At 37.8% G+C, this 19,277-nt stretch overlaps 1 protein-coding gene across 5 annotated transcripts in view; it reads right to left on the bottom strand.

The window, feature by feature from the left end:
- Positions 1-19,277, bottom strand: part of ODAD2 (outer dynein arm docking complex subunit 2) — a 194,749-nt gene that overhangs the window by 137,625 nt on the left and 37,847 nt on the right. For all 5 annotated transcript variants that reach the window (XM_005564862.4, XM_045399757.3, XM_074000705.1 and 2 more), the window contains 2 exons: positions 3,307-3,453; positions 2,709-2,918 (listed from right to left, as the gene is read on the bottom strand). In XM_005564862.4, coding sequence (XP_005564919.3) covers positions 2,709-2,918; positions 3,307-3,453 — 357 coding nt within the window. The remainder of the gene's footprint in view (positions 1-2,708; positions 2,919-3,306; positions 3,454-19,277) is intronic.

Consider the following 19,277-nt stretch of genomic DNA (forward strand, 5'->3'; position numbering starts at 1 on the left):
CACACCATTCTCCTGCCTCAGCCTCCCAAGTAGCTGGGACTACAGGCGCCCACCACAATGCCCAGCTAATTTTTTGTATTTTTAGTAGAGACAGGGTTTCACTGTGTTAGCCAGGATGGTCTCGATCTCCTGACCTCGTGATCCACCCGCCTCAGCCTCCCAAAATGCTGGGATTACAGGCGTGAGCCACCGCGCCCAGCCTTCAATTTTTAATGTTGGAAGTTTTGGGGTCTTCATTTAGAAGTCTGGTGATATTTTTGTGACCAGAAAAATGACATAGGACCTTATTTCTTGTTTATATCAGTTAATCTATTAGGAAAACTGGTTTTGTTACATCTTGTTTTGCTTAAAGTCACAATTTTTGAGAACCTGTTGATATTGAATGAAGACTTACTGTACTAGGCTCCTGAATGTGATGCATAAAACATATTTTATATTACATTATCCATTCTTATAATTTAATGGGAGTAGTGTCATTAGACAGTCACATCAACCTACCAAATTGTTTCATTATTTAAGCAGAATAATAATAATCATAGTAATAATTACATTTTCTGTACCATTTTAATGAACATTTTCGAACAGAAAAGCTTAAAGAACTGTACAATGATTGCACACAAACCTCCCTACATCCACCACCTGGAGTCTCTAATTAACATTCTGCCACATTCGTTTTATTACCTATTTCACCATCTATTCATCCATCTACCCAACCATAAGTCTATCTTATTTTTGAAACAAATACACGTATAGTGCTTTACAGATGACAAGTGAAAACACAGAATGTCTTTTGGAAAATTTCTGAACACATTTTTCAGTGTACCTATTTACATTAAAATTCATATTTGCCCAACGGGTACATATTAACCCTTTATATGGGTAAGGTACTGGGCTAAGTGCTGTGAAAGACACTAGGATGAATAAGGCCTGTCACTTAAAGTGCGGAAGTGGAAACAATACAGTAAGATAACAGCTCTGGGTGAGACACAAGATCTACTGATCCTTACTAAGAAGGTGAAAACATGTTGACTTTTTAAAGATCTTTCCTAATGATGGCAAAGGTGGTAAGCAGGATTCTGGTATTTTTCTTTTGATGCCAGCTATTGAGAAAATCATTTTTTCTGATTATAAAAGCAAGACTTAGACAAAGAAGACAAATTGGCAAATGTAGAAAAGCAGGCAGAAAAATCAGTCATCGATTCAGAGAAAACTCCTGTGAGCAATTTGTGTGTTTATTTCCAGTGGGTTTTTTTTTTCCACACTGGTGGGTACATCTTTAAAAATTGGGATCATAGATAACAACAGTTTTTAATCCTGTCACGATTTTATACAATATTAAATATTATACATTTTATTCCTTGCTATTAAATATACTTTCAGGCTGGGTGTGATGGCTCACGCCTGTAATCCCAGCACTTTGGGAGGCCAAGGCAGGCAGATTGCCTGAGCTCAGGAGTTCAAGACCAGCCTGACCAATATAGTGAAACCTCGTCTCTACTAAAAATAAAAAAATTGGCCGGACTTGGTGGCATGCACCTATAGTCTCAGCTACTCAGGGGCTGAGAGAGGAAAATTGCTTGAACCCCAGAGGCGGAGGTTGCAGTGAGCCAAGACCGTGCCACTGCATGCCAGCCTGGGTGATAGAGTGAGACTCCATCCATCTCAAAATAATAATAAATAAATAAGCTTTCAACACACAATAGTGATAGCTGTCTCTACAGACGTTTCTCATGGACACACTGCAGACCATTTTACCGAGCACATACTGCTAAACACCCAGGTTGTTTTCAGCTCTCAGTCTTCTAACAATGAGATGAACAAGAGCCTGCAGCTCTCACTGTCTCCTTGGAAGACAGTTCTGCCAGTAAGGTCACATCAGAGGCCATGGGCCACCAGTAAGACTTACACATAAAAGGCAAATTGGCAAATGCAGAAAAATAGGAAGAAAAATCAGTCATGCCTTCTCCTGAGAGCAATTTTGTGTGTTTATTTCTAGTGGATTTACTTTCTATAATGGTGGGTAGATCTTTAAAAAGTGGCATCGTAGGCCAGGCATGGTGGCTCATGCCTGTAATCCCAGCACTTTGAGAAGCCAAGGCAGGTGGATCACTTGAGGTGATCTATCTCTACTAAAAATACAAAAATTAGTCAGGCATGGTGGCAGGTGGCTGTAATTCCAGCTACTTGGGAGGCTGAGGCAAGAGAATTGCTTGAACTTGGGAGGCTGAGGTTGCAGTGAGCCAAGATTGCGCCACTGCTCTCCAGCCTGAGCCACAGAAGTGAGACTGTCAAGAAAAAAAAAAATTGCATCATAGTTATCAACAGCTTTTAAGTTGTAAAGTTTTTGACGTTTTAAAGTTTTCAGCTTTCCACCGAGCAGCAGGTCTCACTATCTCTTAGCTCCCCTACATCTATACATGGATGCATTCCTACCAATGTACCATAGGTGGTGACTTGTACCAAAGAGTTACATCTGCTTTAAAACTTTCCTATTTATTTGAAAAATGAGTTTGAAGATGTTTTTGTTTTGGACACTCACTAATATAAATATGCAAAAATAATTCTTAAGGACAAGTGATACAGACAGAAGGCTCCCAGAACACACTCTTGTGGCTATGGAATGTTCAGCGTGGCCAGAAAGGACAGCAAGGAGCTGTGTGTGGTGGCGGCTGGCACTCAGTGATGATGATGACGTCAGGGCTACTCACCAGTTTGGTGATACCCCCGTGCTGCCTCACCACCCGCCGTGCTCTTTTAAACTTGGCAACATTCGCAATAGTTTCGGCTGCCAAACATTTCAGACTCTTGTGTGGAGAATCAAGTATATTCACCATAATTGGTAAGCCCCCAAGGTCAACAATATTACGTCTGATTTGAGGATTATCACTGATTTCCTTCAGTATTTTTAATGAACCAATCTGCATGAGAAAAAAAAAAAATGATGAGTGGTGAATATGTAACCCGTGCTATGTTTTTAAAAATTCCGAGTCTACCTAAAATCCTTCCCCAGTTAAGTTTTTTAAGAAATAGTTTCCATTCCCAGAGGTTACACACATCCGGCATATTATCTTTCATTTAAGTAAACAATCCTCATTCAGGAAGCATGAGAGAGGAATGGAGAAGAGCAAAAGAAAGAAGAAAAGCAGAGAAAAGAGAAAGTGCAGTGAACAGAATTAGCAGGTCATCAGCAATAACAGCAAATAAAGACAAGAACTAGGCAGCGAGGAATGGCAGAAACCTAGAGCTAAGAAGAGAGCTGCAGGAAGGTGGAAAGAAGACTGCATCCAAGGTGACAGAGCCACTCACCTTACATTTGACTTCGTCGGTTTCAAGCAAATTTATCAGCACTTCCAGGCCTCCAACATCTCTGATGGCCAACTGGCAGGTTTCTTGAGCTAAGTTGAAATCCCTCATTGAACACAACGCAATCACTGTAGCTGTCTGATTTCCTCCCTATAAAGATGCAATGCCAGAGAAAGGTTAAGTAACACCACGTTCCCACAGAAATGCACTAAGTAGTTACGAATCCATGAACTAGAAAACGTGTCTCTGAGTGGGCCAGAATTTGTTAAATGAATCGGGTAGAGCTGAAGCTTGGAAAAGCTGTACAGAGCATCATAAAACATTGTTCCAATTAAGAGTCAATATTTAAAGGCGGGCTGTCTCCTTTAAACAGCTGTAACATCAGGCAGTATCACCTATTAAAGAGAGTCATGGGGCCAGCCTTGACTCTTATCAGCTGGTTGATAAGAGTTCTGGCATCAGCACTGAAGTAGCTCATCACACACAAAAGCCAAGAAGGCTGTTCATTTTTGTAAAAGGTGCTGGTAATAGACAAGCCTTTGATCCCTGCTTGAAACATAGTACCAATGTTTTAAGGGAAGACACTTTAAATTATGTTTATTTCCATTTAGTAAGCATTATATTTCCATTATCTACTTGTTTATATATAATTATGTATACAAACTGATCATATATATGTAATAGATAAGGTAAACATAATGTATTTTATAAATTTATTCATTATCTACTACCCATTATCTATTGTATAATTTTAAAATACATTTTAAAATATATAAAACATTGTACATTATGTTTATATAGAAATTTAAAATTTAAATATATTGCACATAATATATAAATATAAAAAACATAAACATAAAAACATATATTTCTATATATAAATAGATAATACATAATAGGCTTAGCACAGATCATAGAAGTTACATGCCAGCTGCCAAACTCCCTCCTCCATAGTACGAGCCTGTGCATGTGCAAATCTTCTTGTGAATTCAACAGAAAATGTTAATTTTTAATCTTTTAAAATTTATATTTAATAGTTGTACATATTTTGGGGGTACATGTGATATTCTGATGCATGTATAAAATGTATAGTGATCAAATCAGGATAATTGAGATATTTATCACCTTAAACACCTATCTTTTTTTTATGATGGCAACTTTACAATTTCTCCCTTCTAGCTGTTTTGAAATACATAATAATAAGTTATTCTTAACTATAATTTCTTTACTGTACTATAATAGGGAACTTGAACTTAGTTGTACTATCTCACTGTACTTTGTACCTCTTAGCCAATTTATCTTCATCTCTTCATACCATGTCTTATATATAATTGGGTTAGCACAGAAAATGGAAATTACATACAAGCTTCCCACATGCCTCCTCCTTCATATCACACTTGTACACATATGCAAACCCTCTTGTGAATTCAACACAAGGCTTTTAAAATAAGAAACCGAAATGGGATTACTAGAGGATCCCAAGTGAAGATAGAAAGATTTAGATGTGAGCCTTTCTTCTTACTCCTTTTAAGAAAATTTCTTCCATCCCTCTAGAAATGTCCTCAACAACTGTCCCGTGAAGATGTCACTGACAATATCCATTCCCCACATGAATGCTCCCAATGGATGCACCAGGCTGTCCTGTACATTCACGATTAAGTTCAGAATGACAAGAGCCTAAATTTTACTATTTACACGTAAAATAAGTCATGTTCTTACAGCTTTTAGTGTCTTTTCTGCTTCCCATCAAGGAGAAAAGTTACCGCCACCAATACCACCAATTTTCATACAGTTGGTTTTAAAATAATGAAATTTTAAAATCCTCTCTTTATAACTGTCAGGTTCATAAACTCCCATATTTGGGTGCACGTGGCTCCCATAAGCCAGTACTTCCATTTCCTCTTTTAAAAAAACAAAAAGCAGATATTTTATAAGCCATAAAGAAGCAGCTAGTCTGAGTGTGGAGGCATGCACCTGTAATCTCAGCTACTCAGAAGGCTGTGGTAGAAGGATCGCTTGAGCCTGGGAGTTGGAGGCTGCAGTGATCCATGATCACACCACTCGAGCCTGGGCAACAGAGTGAGACTCTGTCTCTAAAAATAAATTTTTAAAAATAATGATAATAAAGGAGAATCTACATGCTAACCATAATTAATTAAAGGAAATTAAATCAGCACAAAAAGAAAGAACAAAGAAAATAAGAAAAACAATTCATTTGAATAAGGCTCTTTTTTTTCTTTCTGAATTTAAATGGTTCAAAGGAGCCAGAAACCTCCCCAGGAGTGTCTGAAGGAGCAGAGCAGGGTTCCTATATTAAGGGTTTGGAAATCCAAACCAAGTACTTCAGCAAGAGAGTTCTTTAAGCAGAGGCTTCAGACTTAAGCATGACTAGAAAGTGCAAGAAGACATGGAACAGTGTGTCATGCCTTGGTTAAGCCAAGAGCCTCCTCCCACCCCAGGTCCACTCGTTGAAGAAGACTGTCCTGTCCTGACACTCTTAATCACGCGTGCTGAGGACTTGCTTGACTGCTATTCTTGCATTATAATGTTTTCTTTGGTAGCAATTTTCAGGCTTATACACTCAGCACAATCTTTGTTTCCTATTTCAAGTTGTCTTAATTTTTCTCTTCTAGACAATTTCCCCATCTTTTGAGCTTTATTTCATTACTTTTACTATAACCAATGACATAAATTCTTAAAGGCCATTTAATTGCAGCAGATGTCCCAAAGGTAAGAGTTTACAGCTTTCTGAATTATCTCTAGGCTAATTTGGAATGCAAAAGACTGACAATTTACAGTTATCATCAAGAAGTTAGATCCTTATAGAAAAAAAATTCTGTAAATCATCAGCTTTTTTTCTGAAAATCTGGAAACATATTCATAGGCTTGAGGGATTTTTTTAGAACACTTTTATATTAGGGAAAGTTAGTTTTTCCACATTTCAGGATTTAGTTCTACTCTTGTCACTGACCACACTCCCAAAAGGATTATAAATCTTTCAGAATGAATACCAGAGAACAGAAGCCAAAATATTCAACATACAGAGCCACAAATGTTAGCCAATTGCTATTCTTTAAATACCAGCTATGTCAAAGGATTTTTGAATGTTTGTTCCACTTTGTTCAGATGCCATAAATATCGAACTGAGAAGAAGCCATGCAAATACCCTCCTTTTTCAATTAAATCTCCCCTGAGAACATAATTATTTACCAATACTTATTTTCACATTTTATCACGCATTTGCATTTCTGAGGTTTTAAGAGCTGGAGAAAATACAGTAAAATATGATTTTACTAGCTTCTGAAGGGCTTCGAAAAATGCTTCCAATAAGTGTTTCCACTTCTTAAATTAATGCAATTCTTTTGCTAGTTGTCTTCCTGCCCCGTTGCTTTTCAAACATCTCCAGGCTCTGTTGGCCTTTGGATTTTTTTTTTTTTTTTTTTTTTTTTTTGCAATTGACATTCCTTCTGATGACCAGGAGGCATTTTTTCATTGTTACCATTAGGTTTTAAACGTGCAGAGATTGAGTGAAAGTCGCTGTCTTTCCCTTTTCTTAAAATTTCTTTTTGAAAGATAAGACGAATTAAAGATAATTTCTTCAACTATGATTTTGCTTTATTACTTCAAATAAAATATTTGAAATAAGCAAGTATTACCCCGTTTGGTATACAGAGCAATGCCCCTCCCTTACCGTTGATAAGGAAGAAATAAACATTTGCTAAGTTGAAATGAACAATGTATTCAAGAGTAAAACAGGAAGTGAGCTGCCTCAAATCACTTTTGTGTTATTTCATTCAACAAATGTGTTGCATGCTTCCTATTTGACATGCTGGATGGTCGGCACTAGAGATACACCAGCTTACAAAAACAGACACTGCCCTTGCCTTCATGAAGCTTATAATGTAGTGGAGAAGAAAGTTTTTTAACTTTTTTAAGCTCACCCAAATAAACAGAAACTATAAATCTGAGAACTGCTACACGGGACAGGGGCATGGAGCTGTGGACGCACATCACAGGGAACTTTGACAAAACTTGGAGCATCACCCACCAGGAAAGAATATCTGAGCTGAGATCTGGACAGAAAATAGGTGATTTCCCAGGCAGAGAAGGAGGGGGATGTGATTAAATGTCCACCAGTCAGAGCAGACCGTATATGCAAAAACCCGGGGGAGTAGAGCATGGCATGTTTAGAACCTGAAGAAGGCCAGAGCCCAGGGTGGGAGCGTGGTGCAAGATGAGCTGAAAACCAGCTGGGCTAGGCTACTGAGCCCAGAGTCTGGGCTGAGAATTTTCATCTTTATTTCGAGATTGGCCAATGTAATTTACAATGATGCCATTTATAAAAGATCACTCTGGCTGCAGAGGCCGTTGGTTGGAGGGGGCAAGCGTGGACGGATGCAGTCAGGTTACTGCAGTGATCCAGAGAATAGAAGATAACTTGGAGTAGGAGGGGAGGGTGACTCATCCCGAATCATAAAGAAACTTTTGAAAGATTTTTATCAGTTTGGTTCAGGAAAGGACGCTATAAGTAGAGATGAAACTCCAACTCTGTTGGGCAACACGCTTGCAGGGTCATCATTGGAAGTTATTATCAGAGTCCCACATGACCACAGTGAGACAGGAAGGCAGGCAGAGAATGATCAGGACCAGAGGCCTCTTCTTCTGTCTCTACCCCACACGGCTTCTCCATCTGCAATCAAGAAGCAGCCGGTGAGACTTGGAGAGGCGGCACAATTATCACATGGCCATGCAGCTGGCTTTGAACATTCTCAGCATTTTTTCCCTCAAACATGCCACTCAGAGCAAGAAAAGCGAACCCCTGCCAGTAACTGCTCATTAACGATCACAGAGGACCTGGTGCCCAGCATGAAGGTTGGCTTAGAGATACTCTTCTTCTCCCGGAATCAGAAATGGTACAAGGTGGGTGCTCACAGTGAGTAGTGGTAGACAACCATGTGAGTCAAAGCAGAAAAATACACTGCTTTTCTTCCGTTTATTTGCAAGTCTATTTTATACTGATGACTTAGCACTCCAAAACCTAAGACTCAACAGAACCCCGAGGAGAAAGAGAAAATACTGTTTCCAGAAGAAAAATATACAAATATCCTTAAATAAATTAGACTCAGGTTGTTGTATTACAAGCTGCTATGAATGTTTTATCAGGAATGGGTAAGGAACAATGCAAGGAGGCTACATAAATTCTTTTAATTGTATTTATTCATTTATTTTCAGACAGAGTCTTCTCTGTCATGCAGGTTGGAGTGCAATGGTGTGATATTGGCTCACTGCAACCTCCATCTCCCAAGTTCAGGAGATCCTCCAGCTTTAGCCTCCCAAGTAGCTAGTACTACAGGCATGCACCACCATGCCTGACACATATGCATTCTTTTTAATTTGCCATGGAACATTTACAGGAATTGACAGTTATTGGAATGCTGTAGTCATTGCAATGCAGAAAAATTTATAGCAAATATAATTATCTAACTAAAAAGATTCAGAAGAATGAGCTGAATAATTATGATAATTAATAAAAATAGTTCAATAAAGTGACTGGATACAAGAGCAGCACTTTAAAGTGGTATTTATACACTAACGATAACAAATCAAAATGTTTAACTTGAAAAAAGTTCCCATGTTGAGATTAGCAAAATAATAATAAAAATATCTATGACTAAATCTCATAGGAAATGTTTTAGATACACATGAAAAAAAGCTATTAAGTATTACTAAATTATGTAAAAGATTAAATGGATGAATGGTCATACCATGTGCCTGAACAGGATAATTCAACATTATTTAAATTGCAGTTAATCCAAAAATAATTTGTAAATTCATGTAAATCAACCAAAATGCCCACAGAATTCTGGGGTTTTGTTAACATGATTTTCAACTCATTCTAAAATGATCTAGAATGAAAAATCCAAAAAAATAAGTTTTAAAAATGTTAAGGTACCTATCTGGTCTACCCAATATCAAAATATACCAAAGCTGTAGTAATTAAAACAGCATGTAACTAGCATGGGAACATCCAAATAAGTTAACGCAGAGAAAGATCCAGAAATAAACTCTCACATGTGAGACTGCAGAATTTGATGAAGGTGGTATCCCAGATTATTGGAGGGAAGAGCAGATAGGCCAATAATCTGTATTGATACAGTTGACTGCCCCTCTAGAGAAAAAGAAGTGAAGTTAGATGCTTACCTTCTATTATACATAAAGTGAATTCCAGGATTAATAATTTGAACTTAAAAAAAAGCTATAAAACTAACAGAGGGAACTAGAAAGTATTTTTGTCCTCTTGGAATGGCTTCAGAAAAAAAACCTTCCTAGTTCCTAAGAAACAAAACCTATAAGCCATGAAGAAATAGAAGACACTTATTAATGTACAAAAGAGTAGACAAAAAGACATCCAGCTGGGCGCAGTGGCTCACATCTGTAATCTCAGCACTTTGGGAGGCCAAGGCAGGTGGATCATCTGAGGTGAAGAGTTCGAGACCAGCCTGACCAATATGGTGAAACCTCATCTCTACTAAAAATACCAAAATTAGCCAGGTGTAGTGGCATGCTCCTGTAGTCCCAGCTACTTGGGAGGCTGAGACAGGAGAATTGGTTGAACTGGGGAGGCAGAGGTTGCAGTGAGCCAAGATCGTGCCACTGCACTCCAGCCTGAGCAACAGAGCGAGACCATCTCAAAAAAGTAAATAAATAAAAAATAAGAAAAGACATCTGACACACTAAGAGAAAATAAATATCTGCAATTAGTATAACAGCCAAAGGATTAATCTGCATCATCAAGACTTAAAAAGACAAACCACCACACAGAAAAATAGGCAAAGGACATAATACAATGGCTATTTGACATATAAAAAAATTGTTAACCTCACTAGTAACTAGAAATATGAAAATTCAAACAAGGTACATTTTGCCCCATGAGAATTGTCCAAAATAAAAAATAACAAAAAGACTACACATCGATGAGAATTTACAACAATGAATTCCAATCCTGTATTAACAACTTTTTTTAATTTTTAATTTTTTTTTTTTTACTTTAAGTTCCAGGATACATGTGCAGAACGTGCAGGTTTGTTACATAGGTAAACATGTGCCATGTGGTTTGCTGCACCTATCAACCCATCACCTAGATTTTCAGCCCCACATGCATTAGCTGTTTGTCCTAATGCTCCCCCGTCCCCTTGGCCACCTTCCCTGACAGGCCCCGGTGTTTGTTGTTCCCCTCCCTGCGTCCATATGTTCTCATTGTAGATGAACAGTTTCATTACCACGGGGAGATTCAAAAGTCTATCAATGCCTAGACTCCAGCTTGAACCAATTCAATCAAAACTTCCAAAAATGGTACCTGGGCATCAAGGTCTTTTGTTTATTTGCTCCTTCATTTAACAGCCCTGGCTAATTTCACTCTGAGGTTGAAGGTTCAAGGTTGAAAACTATTGGTATGTTACTGGTAGAGTGTAAATTGATAGTTGCTTTCTGTAAGGAGCTATGAAACTTTTTTTTACATAAACTAAGTTTGTTTTGTTTATTACTCTTCATTATTTCTCTTTAAATTGAAAATTTTTTAATGGAAGTCATCTCAAATTGTAGTGTGCATATATTATTTTTCTCTTTGTTTTAAACAGCTTTATTGACATACAATTGATATAAAAAACTGCACATCTTTAATGTATACTATTTGATGAGTTTAGATATATGCATATACATCCAACACCTGTGAAATCATTACTACAATGAAAGTAATAAATGTATCCATCAGCTGAAAACATGTCCTTTGTCTCTGCCTTTCTTGTGGTAAGAACACTTCATATGAGATTTACTTCTTAAATGTTGTCAGTGCACAATATATATTGTTAACTATAGGTACTATGCTGTACAGCAGATATCCAGAACTTATTCATCTTTCATAAATGAAATTTTATACCCAGTGAACAATTACATGAAACTGCCTTAGCTACCACAGTTCATTCCAATCAAAAATCTTATAAATATCTTGGCATGTGTATAGAACTCCCTATTAGTGCTATCAAAAATATAAATGTGCATTCTCTTTGACCCAAGCAATTCCATTTCAAAGAATCCATCCTATAGAAATAATGTATATATCCAAAGAATATGTAAAAATATTAGCTGTAGTATTGTTTGTAGTAACAAAAACTGATTTGAGTGACAACTTAAATGTTATCAATAAGGCAATTATTCAATAACTTAATGATATACACGTTTAATGAAATACTATGTAGTAATTAAAAGGAGTGAGGCAAATATGAAAGATCACTAAGACACAATATTAAATACAAAAAGTAAAATGTAGAATAAGAATAGGATTTCACTTATGTATATAAATATGTATATAAACAAAGAAACATCTAGAAGGGAGCTTTCACTTTGCATGGTTTGAAGTTTCACATTGAGCATATATGAGTGTGCTATTTGTATGATATTTAAAGATTTTAAACACAGAAGGGAGTAAGGGAAACAGGGGAAGAATACCACGTTCTTCTGCTATGCCCTGTGTCACAGAAACATCAGCAACCACACCAGACAGCCACACCCACCCAGGGAGCAAGAGCCGGGGAAAACCACAGCCCTCCAACAGAAATCTCAAAGGCCAATGGACCAAAAAGGGACATGGGATTCAGTATTTTTCCTGCTACTATGCAATTTTAAATAATGATGACAATAGATCCATATAAAGATGTAAAATGAAAAATCATTCATACCAAATCTTATGCCTCTTATTCACTCCTTAACTCATATATTTAGAAATTCTTCAGCATGCAGACTCTGTAACAGGCCGTGAATGTGTGTTTTTGAAACAGAAAGCAAAGCAGCCTAGCACATTATAGAAACTGGGAACTAGCCAGTACTACTACTCTTCTCCAATCTACTTAGCTTTCTCAAATGTATTTTAGGGGAAAAGCATATTTTAAGGAACAAAAGTAAGTGTTGCTGCAAATACATGGGGCAAGAAATTCCCTGAAAAGTTCTACTATATAAAACTGCCTTAGATATCCCAGTTCATTCCAATCAAAACTCTTATAAATAACTAGATGGGTATGTGTATCATATCATCATGCTCTAGCTGTGCTGGCTCATAGCAAACATTCATGAATAAACACATGAGTGAATGAATGAATGAATGAATGAATGAGTTAAAGCTTAAGGGAACTCCCCTGAGATTTTTAATATTGTCATTTTTCAGTCGGTAAGTTGATGTGGTAGCATAGAGCTAGCTAGTGGTCATATAAACTGTTAGGAGTCAGTAGCATTGTATTATCATACTGATCTAATTGTCTTTACTCTGCTTTTTCTCCACACGTATTTATTTATGACTGCCAAGAGGCAAGGAAAGTTTAAAGCTCAAAAATGTAAATACAGATTTCCCTTTGGGAAAGACGGAGAGGAATCTCTCCATTTCTTCCACAATCTCCTTTATAACAAAAATAAAAGACGACAAATTCTTTTGTGAGCAATATAAGCACACAAGTAACACACATTACCAGTAATCCAAATACTTTAAATGCATTCACTTCTTATACTACAATATTTATGAAAGCATAAATGCAGATTCTGAGTAGACTTTTTTTAGCTGATGGAATTTAAATATGTTATGATTTCAAACAGGCAATTTAAAAAAAAATAGTCACAAAAGTTGTCCTATTTGTTTGTCACTGACTTTTTTAAGAAAGTCAACCCACATCAATGTAGCAACACACGTACTAACTTAAAGAATGTTCCTCAGGAACATGGCACTCATTTGTCTTTCTAACTACTGGAGTTGATTTGAGTGGATGAACAGTGACCATTGTTTTCCATTTTCGAAATACTTTTTTTAACAAGAATAGCTCTGCGTCATCACATTCTTTTCCACTTTTTTTAAGTAAAAACTTAGCAAAAGAGCACAGTCTAACACGGCCTTCCAAACGTGAATACTGAGTTCCTTTACGGGAAGGGCTCCCTGTTGACTCTTACTTGAATGAAGAAATCCAAACAAGCGAAAAGACAGGAAGGTACAACAGCAAGTTCTGCAGGCCTCCTGGGTCCTGAATTTCTTGACAGTGGAACAGAACCACCAGGCAATGGGCAATAAAGATAGAAGCCTGGACTCCGTCCCAGCCCGCAGCTGCCTTCTGTGTGGCCCGGAGCAAAGAATTTCTCAGCTTTTCCACCAATGAAACAAGGATCAAACTACCTGCCACTCCATACCCAAAACTCAAGTAATGGGAAAGGAATTTAATTAACTGTAATTGATTGCAAAGCACATCAAATTCCTACAACAAAAACTCATACAACTTCCAATTACCACTCGAAAGAACTCTTTAACCAATTAAAGAGTGTGTGTGTGTGTCTGTGTGTGTGTGTTTAATCAGTTTATGTAAGATCATTTATGTAAGATCATTAAGGAACTGAGCCTCACAAATGCAGTCTTTAACAAAAGTTTTCAAGTCTGAAAAATGTCCTTGCCAAGAATCCACCTCCAGAGAAGAAACCCAAAACCTTCCAGGGAGAGAGCTCTGGGGAGTCCCTTCTGAAGCTGGCAGCCCAGTGGCATTTCTGATGTGAATGTCTTTTAGATGTCACTCTGGAATACAGTATTGACCGCTGCTAAGCTGGGATCCACCAGGCCGCTTCACTTTTCATGGCCTGAAAATTCTCAATTTGTGGTTTCAGAGCAGAAGCATGGCAAGCAATCTGGCTCATGAGAAAGGTGAAATCAATGCCAGTGTTTGATGAATTTGATGATATAGAACGAACAAATTAGGCGACCCCTCACCAATCTGTTGTGGGTCAGGGGAGAGGATGAATGTGTGGTAATGCCCATCCTTTCTACCAATGTAACCCCGTTGTCACTGTCTTCTCGTCCCTTCCCATCAGATTCACTTGGCATATCACCTGCTGCTGGATTCATCTTTCCAAATCAATGCTTTCATCATCCTTTTCCCCACTCTCCCACCTGGACTCTAATAAAAATCCCAGGTGCAGAAGCTGGCTTCCCACAGGGAGGAGGTACACATGGAGAAATGGCCCTGGGAATGAGCCCTAGAGGCATCCATCATTGCAGCAAGAACTCAGGAATAACACCGGCTGAATGAAGCACTTCAAAGTATGGGCAGATATCCAACTGTGCTTGCCAATATAACCCTTGTTGAACCTAGAGCTGGTGCCTGGATAATACGGGCATCTTACCCTCTAGTGACAGCTCTAGGAAATATCTTCAAAGGAAAGAAAGCATAGTTCTAGGCCCAGCCTCTGATACGCCTCTAAACTACCAAAAGCTGACCAACCAACCACGTTCTCGGCATTATTCTAGTCTTCTCAATGTTTTCTTGGATTTACTGATCCTATAGTGTTAAATACCATACCCACGCCACCTTTAATCCACATTGACATGGATTTCAACATGTTTTTGACCTTGGGTCCAGAAATTCTTTTTCATTATAATATGTATAAAATGCAAATCTACTTATAATTAGGACCTTTCAATATTTTACCCCACTCTACTGAAGAATACCCATTTGCATGAATTTATAACATATGGTACTTGTAACTAATATTAATTTCCACATTTCCAAACAAGGAAAATATCCTACATCCCTTCTCCTATTCCACAAAGGGGCTCTCCACATACCTTATTTAGAAATGAGCACGATTTCACTGAAGTTTTAGAGAGACTCATAGATTTAGTATGGAGCATAGAGATGTTAACAAACCATCTCCTTTAATCGCTCAAGTTGATCAAAAGCAAGACATTTTCCTTGCAAGATTTTAAAACAATTTTGGCCAGGGAAGAAAATAATATCCATATAAAGTCAGCAAATACAGCAATCAACTAGTATGTCTACAAGAAAGACGGCAGTAACAGGAAGAGAGAGGGATGCAAGAAAAGTGGGAAAGAAGTCAGCAGCAGAAGGAAGGACAGGCTCAGAGGCAGGAAGAACTGCTTTCAGGGGGCTGAGAGTGAAAACAGCAAAGCCCTGCCACTAAGGAACCTCGTCCTCTCCCCTTCGCACCATCAGGGCAGAGGTGGGGAGGCGAGTTTGTGGCCATTGGCAAGATGCCATGCAAGATACAGCAATAAATTTGATGTGGTCTCTCTACTCAAGAAGTAGGTACTAAGGCAGACAACCTGAACCATCAGGATAGCAGAAGATAGAACATAAGTGCTTATCAGTAAGGTAGCTGAAAAGGGGGTTCATTGCTTCCTTTAGAATTAGGGTACAGCATCATCAGCTACGGGGGAGAAAAGCTGGAAGGTTGGTGAGTAAAAATGTGATACATTCATTAATTTAAAAATTAAATTGTGTTCAAAAATTCCAGATGAAAAGAATATATACATATATAAAACTTGTAGGTTGAAATTAACATATGTCAAACCAAATAATGAAATACAAACTCTATTTATGTGCCAAGATATGAGCTCATAGCTCTGGACGAAGAATAAGCTATAGTTCATTGACCTCTTTGGGTATTAATGAGCTCATTAAATCTTTTTTTTTTTCCAACAATCACAGACATTACTCTACTTGGAAAATGGTAAATAGAAAGTCAGGTCAACATGAACATTTCTCTGCTAGCTTAAATCTACATTTAAGCCATAATTTCATAAATTAAAATGTCAGGTGTATTTATTTTGAGATTACCTAGAGACATTCAATTTTGCATTTCATAGACTTTTAATATCATTTTGTGTCTCCATATAAAATATTTATCTGTGTCAAAAACCTTGAAATCATTTATAGATATGCTTTTCCTTTTATTGGCTATGTGAAGAATATTTACCTGTGGGAACTATAAGAATTCCAGGCAATTTACTGTCTGGCCAAGAGTATCACATTTGCACATGATTTATTAATGAATAACTTGTGCAAATTTAAGTAGCACTTCATCAATAAACGTTTTCTTTAGCTGTACTGGGACAGAAATAGTGCATCTCTTTTTGGCCTAATGCTACATGGACTTATCCTAAATAGTTGAAAAACTCAAGACAGTTATCCAGTAATTAGGCTATTGTGAGAAACTCTCTTTGCCATGTTCACTGGGAGGATATTATTGAGGCTGTTCACTCTCTCACTCCATGCCTGCCCCATTAAATCCTAAGGGAGAAAATTCTTTCTGCTCTTAGCACCAGGATCAGTTATACTCGCTGGCAACTGGTTTGTTTTTATTTTAAGATGCTGAGAGACTTTCCCTCCCTGTACTAACTCACTCTATTTCCCTCCTTTTATTGGTTGCTAGAGAACTGAAAGTAAAAGTTGAAGGCCACCTGCACAAGTCAGTGAAGCCTCCATGCCACACATTTTCTACAGTAATAATAAGCAATAGAAATGATTATCATTGCCAACAGTTACTAAGTACTTTGTGCTAAGCACTTTACATGTGTTATATTTCATTTAACATTCTTAATAATCCTAATATAAGAACTTTTATTTTTCCATCTTCACCAATGAGGAAACTGAAGCTTAGAGGGGTTACTCAAGTCACCCAAGGCCATTGAGTAAGCGGCAGAATTTCAACTCAACTAGTCTTTCCAACGTCAAAGATCATGCTTCTAATTACTCTAGTATTCTGCTTCCTGATCCATCTTTTGTTTCTGCCATTTTGACTCTTGTTTCCTTTTGCTAATGAAATAAAGATAATGGACCAGGACTCTTGGGAAGAACTCAAGACTCTCTTAATTCATATTCTGAAAGGCTATGTCTTGGATGGGCGTAGAGGCTCATGCCTGTAATCCCAGCACTTTGGGAGGCCAAGGCGGGAAGATTGCTTGACGCCAGGAGTTCAAGAGCACCCTGGGAAAAAGAAAAGGAAAGAGGAGAGGGGAGAGGAGGGGAGGGGAAGACAGGGGAGGGGAGAGGAAGACAGGGAAAGGGAGGAGGGGAGGAAGAAAGAAAGGGAAAGGGGAAGGGAAGGGAAGGGGAAGGGGAAGGGGAAGGGAAGGGGAAGGGGAAGGGGAAGGGGAAGGGGAAGGGGAGGGAAAAGTCAGGAAGTCTAAGCCCCAATGGCCCTGTCTAGAGCTGCCCACCTCAGAGAGAGTTGTGTTGGCAAAGTTCTCCACTGCCAGTTCTTTTTTTTTCCCCCTAGATGACATGCGTTTTGAGAGTCTAGGAGAGGCAATCACAGGAGGCCCTGTGGTTCAGTAAAGATGCAGAGGCACTGTTGCAAGCGTGTCCTAAATGTTCCAAAGCTGGACATGGTTGCCACGCATGCCAGGCTGGACCGCTGTGTTGAACTATGTGGTTTGTGCACAAATACTCCTGCCAAAGGGGAGTGCAGGAGCATGTGGCCTGAATCTAGCTTGTGCTCCATGCTGGTGTTTCCAAATTCCCGACAGGTTAATCTTCAAGATTCAGGAATATGCAATCAAAATTCCTAGAAATTTTCATGAGTTCCCAAAATTATATTATTCTGTATTTTTCCTAACATTTCATTACATATCTTTCAATCATAATGAATGCCTATAATAATACTGAATCATTTCTATCATAATAAACATTGAATCATTTTTGGTGGTAGAGTTATGCTAAAAGTTTCAGAGGTTTTCTGTAAAAAATCCTTATGTAATAAATGCATGATTTATTATTATGAGCCATAATATATGACATAATTATATACCGCAACAACATGTAAAAACAATGTGCACCTGATATAGAAATTTCATAATACAAAACATAAATGAGGGAAATATTAACCGAAAATAAATGCCAATAAAAACCATTTTAAAAATTGACAGATGCCATAAAAATATTTACTATTTATAAAGTATCGTGCTTAAAATGAAATTTTAAAACTCACAAAATATTAACTGTTCTGTCCAATAGTCTAGAGGTTTGTTTCATGACAATTAGTCCAGACTAAAAAAAAATAATTTTCATTTTGCATTGATGGTCAAATCATTAGGAGCCTGCCAAAAGGATCTCCAAGTTGAGCATTAGGGCTTGTTTTGTATAAGGTCATGTCCTTTTTGAAATATGAAAATATTATTTATTTATTTATTTTATTATTATTATTATTATTTTGAGACGGAGTTTTACTCTTATTGCCCAGGCTGGAGTACAATGGCATGAACTCGGCTCACTGCAACCTCTGCCTCCTGGGTTCAAGCGATTCTCCTGCCTCAGCATCCCCAGTAGCTGGGATTACAGGCGTGCGCCATCACGCCAGGCTAATTTTTTTTGTATTTTTAGTAGAGACAGGGTTTCACCATGTTGGCCAGGCTGGTCTCGAACTCCTGACCTCAGATGATCCACTCTCCTCGGCCTCCCAAGCTGGGATTACAGGTGTGAGTCACTGCACCTGGCCAAAATATTATTTATTTTTAATTGACAAAAAATAATTGTATATTTTTGTGAGGTACAATGTGGTATTTTGATAAATGTTTACATTGTACAATGATTAAATCAAGCAAAGCCATTGGCAAATGCCCTTGGTTGATTTGACCAAAGACATGAAAAAGCAGAAAGAAAACATGAGTTGAGTCAAATGCTTTTTCACAAATACTTCTGGACGTCGGCTTTACACAAAGCCTAGAAATCATCAATACTTGCTATCTGACGTCAGAAATGAATATTAATCTGGGTTTTGGTGAGTCATTCCCCTTGCCCTCCTGCAAATTCAAATACTTAAATATATGATGTGGGCCAATTATTATGTAAAATGTTCTCATACGTGCTATCTGACTTGAGAGAAATGAAAATGGACCAACCCACACTATAAGCACCCACAATGTCTCAGAAACCATGCTATGTTTCAAGTGTGTTTTATTCAACACTTTATAATAGTCCTGTAGTACAGGTATATTAATTTTATTCCATGGGTTGAGAAAATTAGGGCTCAAAACTGTAACGTTTCAACAGCTACGTTGCTAGTAAGTGAGACAGCCTGGAGTTTAACCAAAGTCCAGCTTTAAAAATCTGTGTTGTTTCTTCCACACCATACTACAAATCATCAAATGGCAGCAA

This window comes from Macaca fascicularis, chromosome 9, assembly GCF_037993035.2.
Source record: "Macaca fascicularis isolate 582-1 chromosome 9, T2T-MFA8v1.1".
Classification (NCBI taxonomy): domain Eukaryota; kingdom Metazoa; phylum Chordata; class Mammalia; order Primates; family Cercopithecidae; genus Macaca; species Macaca fascicularis.